The following is a 15,828-nucleotide window of genomic DNA, read 5'->3' on the forward strand; positions in this document are numbered from 1 at the left end:
AGCCGAATGAAGGAACGAAGTCTCTAAACTGAAAGGGAAGGCACTTGACTGAGACCACACAGCTGTGGTAACAGAGCTGGGATTTGGACTCAGTTTTGGTTCCGGTGGGGGAGCAGAACTTGTTCTCTGGTCCCTTCTAAACCCGGCCCCCAACTTCCACCTCTCCTTGGACACTCATCAGTCTGGGGTGGGGGGGGGAGACCTGACCACGGATTCTGGGTGCGGGGGTCAGCACTCTATGCCAGAGGGGGGCGGGGACCACACAGTTTTCAGCCTGGTTGAGAGTGTACTCGGTACTCGGTACTTTCGGTACTCGGAAGCAATGGATGTATTTGAAACAGGCATGAGGCAGCCTGTCTCCTCTTTTAAAATATCACCCTAAAAGTCAGCATTAGAACGGCTTCAAGGCGATAATCCAGGTAAGGGTTGCTAAAGGCCCAGCCTAAACCAGGGGCAATCCAGAGAAGGAGCCAGAGCTGAGGCATCTGAGACAGAATGGACAGGGTGTGAGGATTAAGGCAGAGAGAAGACATGGGATGTTTAGTCAGGGTGAGTGGGTAGCTGTGGGCCTTCACTGAACTCGAGCATATGTTTTTTATTTTTATTTATTATTTATAACATGGGATGGGGAGGGGCAGAGGCAGAGGGAGAGAGAATCCCTTGAGTGGGGCTCAAGCTCACGACCCCGAGATCATGACCTGAGCCGAAGTCAAGACTCAGACGCTTAACCCACTGAGCCACCCAGACGCCCCGAGATTATGTGTTTTTAAATGAATGGTCTCAGGCCAAAATTTGGGACAGTCTTTATTGGAGCTTGGAATGTCACTGCGATTCACCTTCCCCAGAGGCAGACCGTGCGGAAATGAGCCGCAACGGCGGCGGACACGCGGCACGGGCCGTCTGGGCTACGTGGGGGACCCTGCTCGCCTGCAAGCAGTACATGGGCACACACACACACGCACATACTCCTACACAAACTCACACTCACGCGTGCTCACTCACTCCCAGGGGGTCTGAGGCCAGGCGCCCTGCCTGCTCCGTTGGCTCCCTGCCTCCGGGACAGGCCTCTTCCACTCTGGGGGGACCTGCTGAGCTGCGACGGAAGGAAACCGCTCGAGGACAAGGCCAAAGGAGCTGGAAGCCGCAGGCATTTAGCAGTTTGGGAGAAGGGGATCCAGGAAGATGGGAGAGATTGCCAAGGACCAAGCAAAGGGAGCCCCGCCGGGCCAGAGCATGGGGCAGAAGATGCTGGAGAGGGGCATGGGAGGGACAAGGGGTGGAAGAAAACGCCATCTCTTCTCCTTCACTCACTCCAACTGCACAGCTGGGGCCAGAGCCCTGGGCATAGGAAGCCTGGGGAGCATCAAGGGGTTCCCTGTGTCCTAGGAAGGCACTAAACGGGGAACAGATCCTGGAGAGCCTCGAGTCTCCCCCAAGTACCCCAAGGGGGACAGAAGGGGAAATGACGGAGCGAGAAGGGGCTTACATGCTGGTTGTCCAGGGAAACGAGACTGGGGAAGCACAGATCCTGCTTCCCACCCCAAACAGGGGGTGGGCAATGGGCTGAGAGGCAGCCCCTCTGGCCGGCAGAGGGGACGGAGCCAGAGCTGCCCCTTTGGTCTCCAGGGCAGTGAGCGGGGGAGCCTGGCCTCACCCATGTGTCCGTGGGGGGGCAGAGGCAGGAAGGAAGAATCCGAGCCTCCTGCCCCCGAGGGCCGGGGCTACCAGAGCACGGCCCCGTCCAGGTTCCCATAGCCTGGCTCGGCCCGAAGCCTCCAGTACGTGTTGTTAGTCACCCACCACTCCTTCCCACTGCTGTCTGTCTGCCGCCTGGGGGAAGGAGAGGGGTGAACAGGCAGAATTAAGGCCAGGGTTCCCGGATGCTGCCTCCCACAGCTGCGCCCACCCCCCCCATGCCCCCGCTCAGGGAGCTGGAGGGGAGCCTGGATGGCAGAGACCCCGGGAGAGGGCAGAGGTACCTGAAGAAGCGAGCCTGGTGGACGATGTTGTTCTCCTCCATCACTCTGCGCCTGTCCCGCTGAAGCTGCTCGATCCTTCTCTTCTGGGCCTCAGCAGCCTGTATGTTCCCCTCCTCCAGGTACCTGAGCTTCCAGACGGCAGTCAGCGGAACTGCCCCCTCCAGACCCAAGGCCTCTATCCCCTGCCCAGCTCCCTCCACAGAGGACCCATCTCCCTGAGGCAACTCCAAGAAGGAAGGGCAGGCCCAGCTCTGTGTGGAAACCCATGTCGGGGAGGGAGGAGCCCACGGTTCCAGGGTGAGGCCTGCCGGACACTGACCTCTGGTCTGGCCGGAGCCGCGTGTCCGTGGAAGGCAGAGACCGTTTCAGCTCTGCCGTCAGCTCATTCAGCTCCAAGGCAAACTGAGTGAAGCCGAAGTTTCGCTCATGGTCTGGGGGCATTGAGTCTGGGGGGAAGGCAAGGGGCTGGGGCAGGTGGACCGTGCCAGAGCCACCCTCACCCCTGCCCAGCCCTCCCCGACCGCCCCACTCACTGGGTTTCCAGATGCACTGACCGCCCGGCAGGGTCCCCCGGTAGAGCCCTTCGTGCCACTTCCCAGAGAGTCGGTGGAGGACGCGGCCACTCCGGCTGAACACGGCACCCTGCACCTCGTGGATGTTGGAGCTCCAGTACTTGGCCTGGGGTGGGGGTGGGGGCAGGGCACTTAGGGGTGTGCCCCTCCCCTTCCCCCGGGTGAGCCGCTGGGGGCGGACAGGCAGGGTCGGGGTGGCGTGCCCACCTTGCAGAAGGTGATCTTGCAGTGGCAGGAGCTGTCCTGTGTGTTCCGGATGAGCACCTCCCCATAGTGCTCGATCCAGCGCTGGCCACTCAGGATGTTGTGAATGCAGGACGTCACCTTGTTCCACTCAAAGTGGTCCCCGAACCTGAGAGAGACAGAGCGGGGGAGGGCAGCTGGCCGGCCCTGGGGTGCAAATGCCACCCTGAGCCAGGGAGCGGGTCGTGGGGGTCTGTGGAGGGAGCACGGGGGTCCTGGTTTTGCCTCTGCCGTGAAGGAGGACGTATTTATCAAGCAGAGCAGCCCTCGCAGAAAATTTTGAGCCAACACGTCTCCATTCATTTGATAAATCTCCTGAGGGCCTAAGTCATGGGAATAAATACATAGACAGGGTCCCTGCCCTTAGGTGCCAGGGACCAGGGTAGCTCTGTTCACATATATTACCCAGTTCACTTCCCACTTCTCCTGGGTACTACTCACTACTCTTATTTTATAGAAGAGCAGACTCAAGGCCCTGGGGCATCAAATCTCTTCGCTGCTTGCATTATTATTAAGTGGCAGAATCAAGACTCCCAGCCAGGACTTCTGACTCTGAAGTCCAGGAGCTTCCCGCTTGTGCACTGGCCTCTAGCTGACGCCTGGCCCATATGCCGGCTAAGCCCCCTCCCCCTCTGGCTGCAGTCCCCACTTCTAAAACGACATGAGCTAATGAGGGTGTTTCAAATGTGGCTTGTGATTGACCCTGAGGTCAGTTGAGGTTTCTCTCTGTGTGTGTGTGTGTGTGTGTGTGTGTGTGTGTGTGTGTCTGGGTGTATCTCTGCATTGGCTTGAAGTCTCAAATGCATTTCTTACTGTGAGTCATGGTCAAAAAAGTGTGAAAGCCACTGCATCAGATGACCCTGATGAGCCCTTCCCGCTCTACTATTCTAAGATTTTTCACCTTTCTTTATACACAACACTGTAAATACAGGTGTAAAATGTACAGACACTGCCCTGGCTCAAGCAGTCTCAGGCCAGACCTTTCTATCCTGTCCCTACTACCTCGCCACACAAGCCTGGAGGACAGCCTGTGGGCCCGGCCTGGCCGCTGAGCACTTAGGAATACTCACCTGGGCAGGCTGACGTTGACTGTCCCCACAGGCACAATCTCTAAGGATTTGCCCCAGAACTTGTTCTTCCACTTCATGTCTGGAGAGGGAGAGGGAGAAATGAGACCAGAGAGTATTCTAGCACTCCACATGCCCTTCACCGCCATGTCCACCCCACCATGCCCCCCACTCCTCACCTTGCCAGAAGACGAAGTTCTCAGACTCCGCATGGCACGCCGAGATGGGGGGGTGGTGGGAGACCTTGTGAGCAAAGAAGGGCTCTTGACGCTGCCCCTGAGGACTGTGGGGTCTGCTCCTGACCCCACGGCTTCCCGAAGCCCCTGACCCCCATTCCCAGTTCCCCTTCGACCCAGAAGACCAGTTAGTTCCAGGTCTCTTGTTTCTGTTGTCCTTTCTTTTCCCATGAGGCCTCACATTCCCCCTTCTCATTCACACCCCCGAGAGCCCCAGAACCCCGGTTCCAGCCTATGAAGTCTTCTAGCAGTGACGGCTGGGGCCCCCTCCTGCGCCCTGCCTGGAAGCCAGCCCTGCCGAGGACCCTCTCTCCCTTCGTCGTCTTCTCCCTCACCATTGTCAGCCTCCACACCACAGCCCTGGAAAAACCTGGCCTTGTCCTCCTTGGAACGGCTCCATATCTGGAACTTGAACTCGGGTATCCCACAGCCCACAGCCTGGCCTCTCTCCCCATTCCCTGTGGCCCCTGGCTCCTCCCAAGACATCCAGCTGCTCTGCTTTGTGGTGGCCCGTCAGCCCCGGCTTCACCTCCGTCCCCCCTGGTTGAGATTGCTCTGTCACCTGCACCCTCTCACCCGGCACTCTTGACAACCTGCTGCCACCACCTGCCACAACGCTTAGCGTCGATCGGCCTCCTCTGTGCCCACCCCTGGCTCCCTGCTCTTTAGACACAGCCACTGGGCCGCAGAACACACAGCACACACTGGGAACTTTTCATTCTACGCTGTGTCCAGCCCTGGGCCCAGCTCTCCTCCGGGGACCGACACCCAAACCATCCCCTTCACACATTAACCCCCCACAATCAGAGGGAGAGCAGAGATGGCGACTCCTTCCACCGACTTATGGCTCCCACCCTGACTCCAGTCCCCCGAAACCCACTGCCAGGCCCAGCCCCCCTCCTCCTCCTCCTGCCGCCTCGCTCCCCTTCCTGTGGGCTTCCTCCCTCCCCAAACCCCCTGCCCTGCAGCCTTTCCCTCTCCATTTCTCTTTCTCTCTGAATAGAAATATCTCCTGTTTCTTCCGTCTTAAGCAAGAGTAAACCTTGGAGCACCTGGGTGGCTCAGTCGACTAAGAGCGTCCGACTGTTAGTTTCGGCTCAGGTCATGATCTCAGGGTCCTGAAACTGAGACCCGCGTCTGGCTCCGCACTCAGCGCAGAGTCTGCTTGTCCCTCTGCTCCTCCCCACTGCCCTTCTGCCCTTCTCTCTGTCTCTAAAATAAATAAAATCTTAAAAAAAAAAAAAAAGATTCCACCTTTCTGAGGGAGGAATCCGTCATGTCTTTTTTTTTTTTTTTTAAGATTTTTACTTATTTGACAGAGAGAGAGAGAGACAGTGAGAGAGGGAACACAAGCAGGGGGAGTGGGAGAGGGAGAAGCAGGCTTCCCGCCGAACAGGGGGCCCAATGCGGGGCTCAATCCCAGGACCCTGGGATCATGACCTGAGCTGAAGAAGGCAGACGCTTAATGACTGAGCCACCCAGGCCCCCTGGGGGTCATTTTCTACTGTACTATTGGACTATGTTAACTTTCACTATGTTTTCAAAGACACTTAAAATCTAAGGTGCCTGGGTGGCTCAGTCAGCAGGGAGTCTGCTTCCCCTCACCCTCTGCCCCTCCTCCTGCTCATCTTCTCTCTCTCTCTCAAATGAATAAATAAAATCTTTTAAAAAACCAAAAACACTTAAAATCTAAACAAACAAAAAACCTGCTTCAACTCTTTATCCCCACCTCTGGCTGAAACCCTCTCTCCCTCTTCTATCCCTCCAGGTAAAATTTTTTGGAAACAATTTGCATTTGTCTCTATTTTAATTTAATCTAATTTTTTAAAATTTATTTAAAAAAAATTTTTTTTTGAGAGAGAGAGCTCACATACAAGGGGGGGGGTGGGCAGAGAAGCCCCACACAGGGCTTGATCTCATGACCCTGAGATTATGACCTGAACTGAAACCAAGAATCAGTTGTTTAACTGACTGAGCCACCCAGGTGCCCCTAATTTTATTTTTTTAAGTAAGCTCTATGCCCAACATGGGACTTGAACTCACAAGCCTGAGATCAAGAGTCACATGCTCTACTGACTGAGCCAGCCAGGCGCCCCATTTAATTTTAAGTAGCACTTTTCTCTATTTTACTTCTTTTTACTACACACCCACTGTAATCCAGGCTCGGCCCCCAGCCTTCCTCTGAAACATCCCTCACTCAGTAAACCAATGACACTTTTTGAAGTCCTGTGGACCATCTGCCCACCCCCTCACCTCAGAGCTCCTCCGCCTTCCCTGCCCACCCTCCTGTCCAGACCCTCCCCGCGGAGCAGCCTGTGACATCATCCGTCCTCTAAGCTGGTGACTCCCAGGTCTGTTAGCCCCACCCTGTGCCCCCCAAGGAGCTCCATGCCCACGTGGTCCAGGGCCTACTGGACATCTCCCCATGGAAGTCAAGCCCACATGCATAAGGAGTCGCCCTAATTCAGTCACTCTCCTCTCGTCCTTTCCATCTTGCTCACTGGCACGGCCACACAGCCGTCGAATCCCCCAAACCAGAAATTCAAGGCCACCTCCGACTTCTCCCTCGCATTGACCACCTCCCCTATTCCTTATGCGTGACAACATTCTGTTGACCACCGAGTCCTGTCGAGAGCGACACATACACAGCTGCCGAATCCACTGTCCACGCAATCCGGCTGCTAGCGACCAAGTGCAGGCCCTCAGCAGCTCTTACAGGGGTGACCTTCTCTGACCCATCCGCATGCGACCGCCTGAGTGCTCTTGATAGAGTGCAATTCGGAGCCTGTCCCTCTATGGCCGAAAACCCTCCGACAACTCCCCATCGCCTTCGGGATTTGAGAACAACCGCTTTGCTCACAGGGCTCCTCAGGGTTTGGCCCTGTCTGTCCTTCCAGCTGCGTCTCTTACTCTTCCTAAACATGCTCCATCTGTTCCTTTACACTGTCTGAAGCATCCCGTTCTCCACGCCCTCCCAGCCCGTACTCCTGGTGCCCGTCAATTCCTCCCTCAAGACTTAGCTCAGGATCAGCCCCCAGAGCCTGCCTTCCCGGGTAGGGCTGAAGAGCGGCCTATGAGCTTCCGGGCTCCCGGCTCTAGAACATGGCCCCATAAAACTCCCTGGGTCAAGTCGGCCCGCACACTCGGCAGGGGGCTCCCCGGAGCAGAGAGCCCCGAGCGCCACCACCACGCGGCCCAGTGCCTGGCGCAGAGCCGGCCACCCCGCGCTCTCCCCCAAGCCCTGACCCCTCCGAAGCCCCGGCGCTTCCCGGCCCCAGGCCCCCATGAGGCCCACACCTGCTCACTGATGAAGCGGAAGCCCCGGTCAGGCCGCTCACACTCGTAGGTCTCCCCCAGGACGGGGTTGAAGGGCTTACAGCCTGCTCGGTGGTACGTGGACGAGTAGGCAGACACGGCAAAGGCCGCGATGTACACCTGCAGGGGGGAGGGCAGGGAGATGCCGCTGGGGGGGAGGGGGTCAGAGAAGGGGAGGTGCCACCCCACGGCAGGCAAGGGCTGGGGGGCCCGAGGTGGAAGTCCGGCAGCGAGGAGGGGGCCGGCCGGGAGTGGGCGGGGTACCATGCGCTCGCAGGGGTCGGCCGTGCGGCTGGCCTGGTCCAGGAGGCAGCTGTACTCCAGCTCCTCGCACAGCCGCTGCAGGGTGTTGAGCGGCTCGTTGAGCTGGACGGGCATGGACACCTTGGACAGGTCCTTGCCGATGTTGTTCCGCAGTATGTTCCACAGGCTCACGTCGGCTCCTGGCCCACTGGCTGCTGGCAGGCAGCGGCGACGCGGGGGCCCTGCAGCTCTCCCTGGAACACATGCCCCTGGGGCCCACCCGGCCACGTCACTCTCCCTCTGGGTGCAGCACCCAGACCCAGCAGGTGCACAGGCCAGCCCCGAGGTGCCCACCCCCCCCAGAGGGGGCTCCTAGACAGACTCACTCCCAAGCCCCCTCTGGACTTGGGGCAGGGTGGGGCAGCTGGGGAGCCAATTGCAGACAAGCTCCTGGGGGATTTAGGGGGGGCAGCGGGGCCGAGAACCACTCCGAGAGGGCGGTCCCCACTGGGGAAACCCTGCACCCCAGAAGCCCCTCCTGAGCCCCCCACCCTTATCATCAGCTCCCCACCATAGACACAGAAACCGATGTCAGGATATAGATTATTCGGCCCATTTTGTAGATGAGGAAGGAGGCTCCAAGAAGTAAAATGACATGTCCAAAGCCACACTGGTAAAGAGTGGCAAGGTGGGAGCTTCTGCCTCTGTATCAGGCCCTATGCGAACCTTCTCAGGCCTGAGCCGGACCCACCCCCGGAGCCACTTCTGGAACATTCTGTAGCTCACAGCTTAGCCTTCCTCATCTCCTGGGGTCACTTCTGGAGTCAGCACCCAAAGCTGTCAGCCCACCAGTCACCCCAAGAGACTGCCTCCCAAGGGGCCTGGGCTGTGGGCAAACACCATTTCTACCTGTTCCCCAGCGCCCCCATGGCTGCACACCCAGCGGGCACCTTTCTGATAGTGCTCAGCTCCCCTGAGGTCCAGCACCTCCTCGGACAGGCTGGTGGTGATTTCACTGGTGCACGACTCCTCCTCCTCTGAGCCCTGGGCCGGGACAGATGAGAGGCTGGGCAGACTGGGCCTCCCCGGGCAGCTGGGCAGTGCCCAGGGCCTGGCAAGACTCTGCCCAGCCAGTCCTTTGATGGGAAGGGGGAAGACACGTATCTGGGTGGCGGGGGGCTCTGAGCCCTAAGACCGGCATCAGGGAGTGTGCCCTGCCACTTTGGGAGGGGGACGCCTGGCCCTCTCACTTTGGGGAGAAAGCTCAGGGACTTGGTGGTACACAAGGACAGGGCAGCAGGGCATTGCTGAGACCCCGGGTCCGGGGCAGGGGTCAGGGGAATGCTGGGGCCGACGGGCTCTCAGGAAGATGGCGGGTGGGACTGAGGCAGCCGTCTTGCTGGAGAACCAACGGGGATAAAGCACATCGAACTGGAAGAAGGGTCCCCAGCAGAGATTTCTGAGCAGGGACACCAACCCAGCAGGTCCGGACGTGTTGCCAGAGATAGCAGCCGAGGCGTTAGAAAGGATTTGGGAATCTACAAATTCTAGTCTCTCTGGACCCCATCCCAATCTTCCCAGGCCTCCCCCCACCCCCTCACCTCATTTTCAGAAGAGCTGGCAGAGAGGAGAACCTCACAGGCATCAAAGAACTCTGTGTGGGACTCAGCGAGAGACAGGACGCTGCTCTGGGACAGCTGGGGGGTCAGCTCCCGCCCCTTCATGTACAGAGCTTCTTGCTGTGGGAAGGATGGGTGTCAGGCAGGGGAGAGAACACAGTGGAATAGGAAGGTGTGACGGAAGGAACTGGGAGCAAGGAGACACAGGTTCCCCACAGCCGCTCACCCTGCCTGGGCGCTGACTCTGAGCCGGGCTCCAAGGTTTCCGTGTGTATTAACACAATCCATCCTGATGCTCACCCTATGCAGCAGGCGCAATTATGATCCCCCACTTTGCAGATCAGGACACTGAGGCTCAGGGTCACAAAGCGGGCGTGGAATGGAGCTAAATTGAAACCCATGGAGCCCGGCCCCAGAGTCTGTGCCAGCTCAGCCAACCAACAATCCGCAATTGTGGGAGTCTGGGCCCCCATCGGTCAGATTCTTTGAGTCTCCGTATCCTCCACCATGAACTTGAGGGTAAGGATCATGGCCTCAGAGGACCCAAAACTAAAGGTAAAAGCACTCTGCACACACTGGCCAGGCAGGAATGACCACGATGAGGTTGCTGACAGTGTTACATGAAAGGGCTGGAGCTAGGACTTCTGGCCCTGTTTTGGGTCTGAAGACCAACAGTGCCTTCACTTCACTTCCCCGAGGAAGAAGATGCAGGAGAAAGGGTCCCCACAGCCCAGCCTGGCTCCTACCTCCTCGGGGTTGAGGGAGCTGAAGGAGTCTGCAGTGGTGTCCGAGGAGACGGAGAGCGAATGGAGGCGCCTCGGGCCAGCGGAGGCCTGGGAGACCTGCAGGGAGAGGGTGAGGGGCCAGGGGCCAGGAGGACAAAGCCCTCCCCACCCCACCACACTGATCTCTGCACAGACTGCCTCTGCCAGCCACTCTCGCCCTGGACCCAGCTCTGCTCTCACCCCCAGGCCTGCGAGCCTCGGCCTCAAGCCCTCTCCTCCCACGGCTCCCCGGTCCCTGAGCCTCACCCCCACCTGTGACAGCTCTGAACCCTGGTGCAGGTCCCTCAGTTGGTCCCACTCGGCGGTCAGGGCAGCCAGGACGCTGCTGAGGGAGTTGTGCACTGTAGGGGCAGGGGCAGGCGTCAGACTCCTCTTCCTCTCCCTCCCCCTGCCTGCTCCCTGCCGCCCCTCCCGCATGCACTCACCCTTCTGGGCCAGGGCCCAGAAAGTACGCTGCAGGTGGGCATAGTCTGGGGGCGGCAGCCCGCGGGGGCCTGAGGGGTCCCGGGACTCCAGGTAGCGAGACAGGTTGGGAACAGAGCCGTGGAGACGACCAACCTGTAGGTGAAGGGCAGGGGTCAAAGGTGACAGCCTCCTTCAGGGCATCCCACCCGGCGACTTCGGGTCCACGCCCCAGCTCACCCGTCCAATGGTGTCGTCCTTGGCAAAGCTCTGTGTGCACCACATGCGGCTGGTCCGCTTCCCCTTCCTGGGTCTCTCGGTTGTCACTGAGGCCTGGCACATGGAGGGGGGTTTCACTCAGGGAGAAGGGCAGCAACCATGAAAGCCAGGAGAGAGGCAGATGGCCCCGGAGGGGGGCACAGAGACATATGACATCGCAGAGGAAGAAGACAGACGCCCTAGTAGATGAGTGGGCACAGCAGGCAGGGGTCGGCCCCAAGGGGCAGAGACGCGACCCTGAGACAGTCTGGACATGGGAGGTGAGTCAGCTAGGCCGATGCATGGCTCTCCAGGGAGCTGCAGCATATAAGGGGGCCTGGGGATCTGTCCCAGGGAAGCGGTGGGCATGCAGGCATCAAGCAGGAGAGGCCCCTGGGTAGGCCCCTGCTTCCTCCCCCCGGCCCTCACCTGGTGCGTGGGGATAACTGGGGCTGAGGGGATTCGGTGCAGGGACTCCAGGCTCTGGAGGAGTCTGTGTAGTTCCTGGAGCTTCCCCTGACACTCAGACAGCTCTGCGGGAAGAATGAATGAGGAAGTCCCTCTCCCAACACTGACCGGGTACCCCAAAGTCCGTCCCTCAGCTTCCCTTCCTCCTCCGAACACTTCACCCGGCAGCCACAGAAACCCTGACCCTGGATCCCCCTCTTCGGCTCAGGAGCCCAAAGCAGTTCCCACGTCTCAGCCTGGGTCTGGCCTCACACCGGTCTCCTGAGAGGGCTGGCACCCCAACCCCCACTGTCTCCACAACACACCTCAACTCTGCTGCCTCCACACGGACTGACTCTGTCCCCACTTGCTGGCACTTCCCTCTCCTGGGCCAACATCATAGGCACAGTGCCACGGGCCCCTCACCATGAGAGCAGCGGTCTAACCCATCACTGTCCCTTGGCCAGGAAGACACCTTCTCCCGAGGTCCAGCCCCAGGTGGAGCCGAGGCGCTGGTATCTGCTGGAAGCTGGGCACCAGGAACCTGCGGGGTGCATCAAGGGTGAGGCGGGACAGTGCCCACATCCCTGGGTCTCGTGATTCCCTGAAGCCACCACCCCTGGTGCCCCTGTCACCTGCCCCCACGCAGGGCCCTTCTTACCTTCCGGTGAGTGGTGCCAGGCAGCGAGCCTCGGGGCATGTCCAGGCGCTGGGCCAGGCGGTGGGCACGAAGCTGGGCCACCCAGCTCTGGAACAGGTCCTGGGATTTGATCTGCAGAGGCGATGGAGATGGGGAGGGAAGCATGAAAGGAAGGACTGCTTCACTGGGGCAGGAAGTCGGGGCTCTGATCCCCAGGCAAGTGGTCTCCCCCTGTGGTCCCCAGCTTGTGCTAAGGCTCCTTGCGGGGAGGCAGAGCCCAGGAGTCTGAGCGCTTAGCTCTGTGCCCATTTACAGAACAACCAAGAAGGCGGTTTGCCGTTGGCCATTGTATACGATGGGAAAGCCCTTGCTGTGGACCTCAGGGACAGACCCTCAGCCCCCGCCCCTCTCTCCGGTGTGCCCTTGTGTCTCCGCCAGGCTGGGACCCAAGCCACCACTTGGCTCCCAGGAATGTCACCTTGAGGTGGTAGATGTTATCTTCGGTGTCAAGGTCAATGCGCTGGGCCTTTTTGTTGATGGACATGACAGACAGTCGGACATCAATGGAGCCATGAAGCTTCCCCTTGGTGATCTGGAGTGGAGGGTTAGCAGGGGGAAAATGGGACTGTTTTTAGGCCCCCGGGGACCATGGAGCCACCATCTTCCTGAGGTGACTCTAGGCTCCAGGGCCAGGCAGTGGGTTCACCCTCATCCCTGAGTCACAGCATCAGCAGGGACTTGTCAGCTGTCCGCCTGTGCCCAGAACACCCCACTATGTCAAGTCACATACTGAACTCAAGGGAGTCACGGAGCCAGGAAAACTGCTCTCAGGAACCCGCAAGACCGAGAAGGCAAACACCCTCTCGGATGGTGAGCCTGAGCGTGTAGGCCTTCGGTTCCTGTTCCCAGCACAGGAACAGGACGAGGGCACGGATGAGAAAGCTCCTGCTTCCTGGACACTAATTTTTGTGCCAGGCACTGTCCCGAGGGCCCTCACCAAGAAGACTACCCTACAAACGGGGGGTCGTACTCTCTCCATCTTAGAGATGAGGGAGTTGAGGCCCAGGGAAGGAACTTGCCCAAGATCCCACACCCAGAAATGGTGTAGCTGGGATCAGACCCTGCTCTGATGGATTCCAGAAGTCCCCCGCCTATTCGGAGCATTCTGGGGCCACACACATTCCCACGACCCCCAGCAGAGGCCCTGACTCACGTCTTGCCGAGTGGTTGCATAATGAAGGATCCCGTCCTCGAGCACAAAGTATCTCTGTGACGTGGCCCAGAAGGAACGAGAACCCAGGAGGCGAGAGGAAAGGGTATGGGGAGAGAGCAACCACACACATGGACTTTTCTTCTTCTCCACACACACAGCCCCTGTACTGCCCACACACTCTCCCATGTGCCCGTCCCACCCCTGCATCTGGCCCCTCCCTTGGCCCTGCCCACCCTACCTTGTGCCAGCCCTTCAGAGGCCACTTCCTTTTCTTGAGCAGGTGGCCTTCCTGCCTCTCCAGCATGATGCCCTCTGCTCCCAGCCTGCTCCGTGGCTCCTCCACCACCTCCCACAGCTCAGAGGCCTGCCATCCAGGACAGAGATGTAGGAAAGCAGCTGGGAAGGTGACCAAATCTGGCCCCCACTTTTGGGCCAAGTTCTATCCCCCCACTGCCTGCTTCCCCACCCTCAGACCTGCTGGGCACTGCTTGGCTTTGCAGACTGAGTGCTCTCGGCCAAGGAGTTAGGGACCCTCTCTTGGAAGTCCATGGAGAAGGGAGCGGCCACTCCCTGCCGAGAAGGTAGAACGGGGTGGAAGGAGAAGGATGTCACCTTGTCCTGAGGGGACCCTTGAAGCAAGAGAGAGACGCCATGAGCACAGACCCTGCTCTCACCTTCCCCACCTCCCACCCCTCCTGCATCGTCTGAGATAAGAGCTCACCCGCATCTGCTCACCTGCCAGGCCTCTCCGAGTTTGTCCCTTCCCCACCCTGGGCCGGTTTCCCTGCCCACACCCTCCAGCTGCGGCCACTGCTCAGAGAGGTGAACTAGCTGAACTAGCACGCAGCCCACAGGCCGGTGCCAAGAGAAAACCACAAAAGTCCGCCCAGCCCCACCTTGGGCCCACACTCTCAGGCTCTAGGAAACACTCAGTGCTTTCTCTGGAGGATTCCCTGGGGGTGATCAGAGATGAGGCATGGGAGTGAAAAAAGAGGCTCTAAAAAAGGACAGAGGAATTCAGAAAATGGACAAGCAAGATCTCAATCCAGCCTCTCTTCCTTTAGGACCCCTGGACATCCCTCCACCCTGCCGCCATCATGGGCTGTAGACGCCTCTGCCACGATGCCTCTGCAGAGTGCTCCTAACCCCTTCATCCCAACTCCCCACCAATCGGTCTCCAGATCCTCTATCTTCTGCATGGGGAAACTGAGGCCTGAGACAGCCCTCTCCCCATTGTTCCCTGTGCCTCTACCCTAGGATGCCCACCTGAGACCCTCAGACCCCCGCCGAAGCCTCCCTTCTATCATCCCAGTCCTTGGGGCTCCTGATAAGTACCCACCCGGAGAGAGAGCAGGGGACTGGGCCCAGGGAGGCACCGTGTGCAGGAGAAGAGGTGGCCAAGAACATGCCACGGTCCACACAGGTCCCGCAGCAGTGCCCACAGGCGCCCTTGGCACCAGCCCTGGCTGCCCTGGCTCCACAGGGAGATCAATAATGCATGAGGCTCTGAGTGTGTGAGACAGGGAGGGGACTGGAGGGGCGAGGCTGGCCCGAGGCTGGGCAAACAGCTCAGATCTTCCAATGGAGCCAGCAAGCACCTGAGGAGCTGAGGCCAGGAAGGGACAGGGACGCGGTGGGGTCGTGGTGGCCAAGAGGTCGGGACGGAGGGGCCCGGAGTGCAAGAGGCTGACCCAGGGTGGGGGGGCGGGTAAAAACTCCTGCATCTGGCCATTGAAAGTTCCCAAACTCTTCCGGTGTTTGGGTACCTCTGTGCCCTTTTCCTGGCCCCGGATGCTCCTGGCCCCTCGCTGCTGGCGCCTGGAGGTGGAGGCTCTGCCAGGAGGTGGTACGGGGTCGAGGTGAGCCACGTTGGTGCCCCATCTCCACTTCCATTCCCACCCCCATCTCCGGAGGGGCAGACCCGCCAGCTTCAGGTGGGAGGAAGCCTGCCCGGGGGGTGTCAGCTGATGCCAGCGTGGTCCCCTTACCCCAGGGTCCATGGACGCCCGTGCTCCTTGGCCCGCGCACCGCTCTGCCTCTGAGTCACTGTCTCCGAGTGGCCCGCTCCCTCCTCACGGAGCTGAGCAGTGGCAGCAGCTGCTGCAGGAACCAGGAAGGAAGGAGACGTCGGAGCCTCCCCTCCAGCCGGATCTCCCCACCTCCCCCCCTCCCCGGCCCCTCCTCCCGCCAAGCTCCGGGCGGCCGCTCAGCTCTGCCCCCCTGCTCCCGGGAGGACTCAGGGCTGAGCGGACTCCCCAGCACCGAGGTAGCTTGGGAGTGGGGGCAGAGCCCCCACTGGGCGCAGTTCCAGACAGATCATGGAGGACTGGGGAGCTACTGGCCTCAAGCCAGCGGTGGTAAAGGGTTTACTCGGACTAGCATGGCCTTGACCCCAGTGAGTACCCAAGGCCATTTCCTTATTAACCGCCCCCCTCTCGTTTTACATCTGAAAATAGATTGCAAAATTTGGAGCCAGCAAAGGAATCAGGTTGACGGGAAGGGACGGATGCCCCTGGGGGACCACAACAGACAGTGCCAACAGCACGGTCAGCAGGGCGGCCACCGCTGGAGAGGGACAGGCAGCGGCCCCCACCGAGGCTGTCATTGCGGGTGATGCCCCACCAGGGCGGGACCCAAGGGGCCGGAGGCACCCGTGTGTAACACAAAATCCCCAGCTTGCAGAGTCTCTGGATCAGGAGCAGGTCTGCAGCAGTGACCAGGTGGCTGTTAGGGCTAGCTGGAGCCAACTCAGGTATCCCCGGCCTCCCTTTCTGAGCACCTCTTCTGCCAGAGTACTGTGTTCAGCTCA

General features: G+C 59.6%; 1 protein-coding gene across 4 annotated transcripts; it reads right to left on the minus strand.

The window, feature by feature from the left end:
• Positions 1–786: 786 nt before the first annotated feature.
• OSBPL7 (oxysterol binding protein like 7) lies at positions 787–15,142 on the minus strand. 4 transcript variants are annotated; one of them, XM_081805118.1, is made up of 24 exons: positions 15,008–15,142; positions 14,786–14,852; positions 13,494–13,648; positions 13,258–13,383; positions 13,020–13,073; positions 12,285–12,398; positions 11,828–11,938; positions 11,593–11,710; positions 11,149–11,252; positions 10,702–10,794; positions 10,485–10,617; positions 10,312–10,400; positions 10,021–10,116; positions 9,257–9,394; positions 8,606–8,699; positions 7,677–7,924; positions 7,395–7,532; positions 4,041–4,104; positions 3,865–3,943; positions 2,759–2,903; positions 2,513–2,657; positions 2,299–2,425; positions 1,980–2,107; positions 787–1,830 (listed from the first exon to the last, which is right to left on the minus strand). In XM_081805118.1, the coding sequence occupies exons 1-23, from the start codon at positions 15,017–15,019 to the stop codon at positions 2,020–2,022; spliced, it is 2,538 nt and encodes an 845-aa protein (XP_081661244.1). In that variant the 5' UTR covers positions 15,020–15,142; the 3' UTR covers positions 787–1,830; positions 1,980–2,019. The 4 variants fall into 4 exon arrangements, with proteins under 4 accessions (XP_081661244.1, XP_081661243.1, XP_081661242.1 ...); XM_081805117.1 differs by having other exon boundaries at positions 1,980–2,102; positions 7,797–7,924; positions 15,008–15,141; XM_081805116.1 differs by having other exon boundaries at positions 1,980–2,102; positions 15,008–15,141.
• Positions 15,143–15,828: the final 686 nt, after the last annotated feature.

Source organism: Leptonychotes weddellii, chromosome 15, assembly GCF_054177405.1.
Source record: "Leptonychotes weddellii isolate Sample4059 chromosome 15, ASM5417740v2, whole genome shotgun sequence".
Classification (NCBI taxonomy): Eukaryota; Metazoa; Chordata; class Mammalia; order Carnivora; family Phocidae; genus Leptonychotes; species Leptonychotes weddellii.

Excerpts from the sequence above, each read along its gene's own strand:
- OSBPL7 (XM_081805116.1), bottom strand. Across the intron at positions 11,253-11,592 it reads GTTAGACCGCTGCTCTCATG|AGCTGTCTGAGTGTCAGGGG; the intron begins GTGAGGGGCCCG and ends TTCTTCCCGCAG. Across the intron at positions 2,426-2,512 it reads TCAGTGCATCTGGAAACCCA|ACTCAATGCCCCCAGACCAT; the intron begins GTGAGTGGGGCG and ends CCTTCCCCCCAG.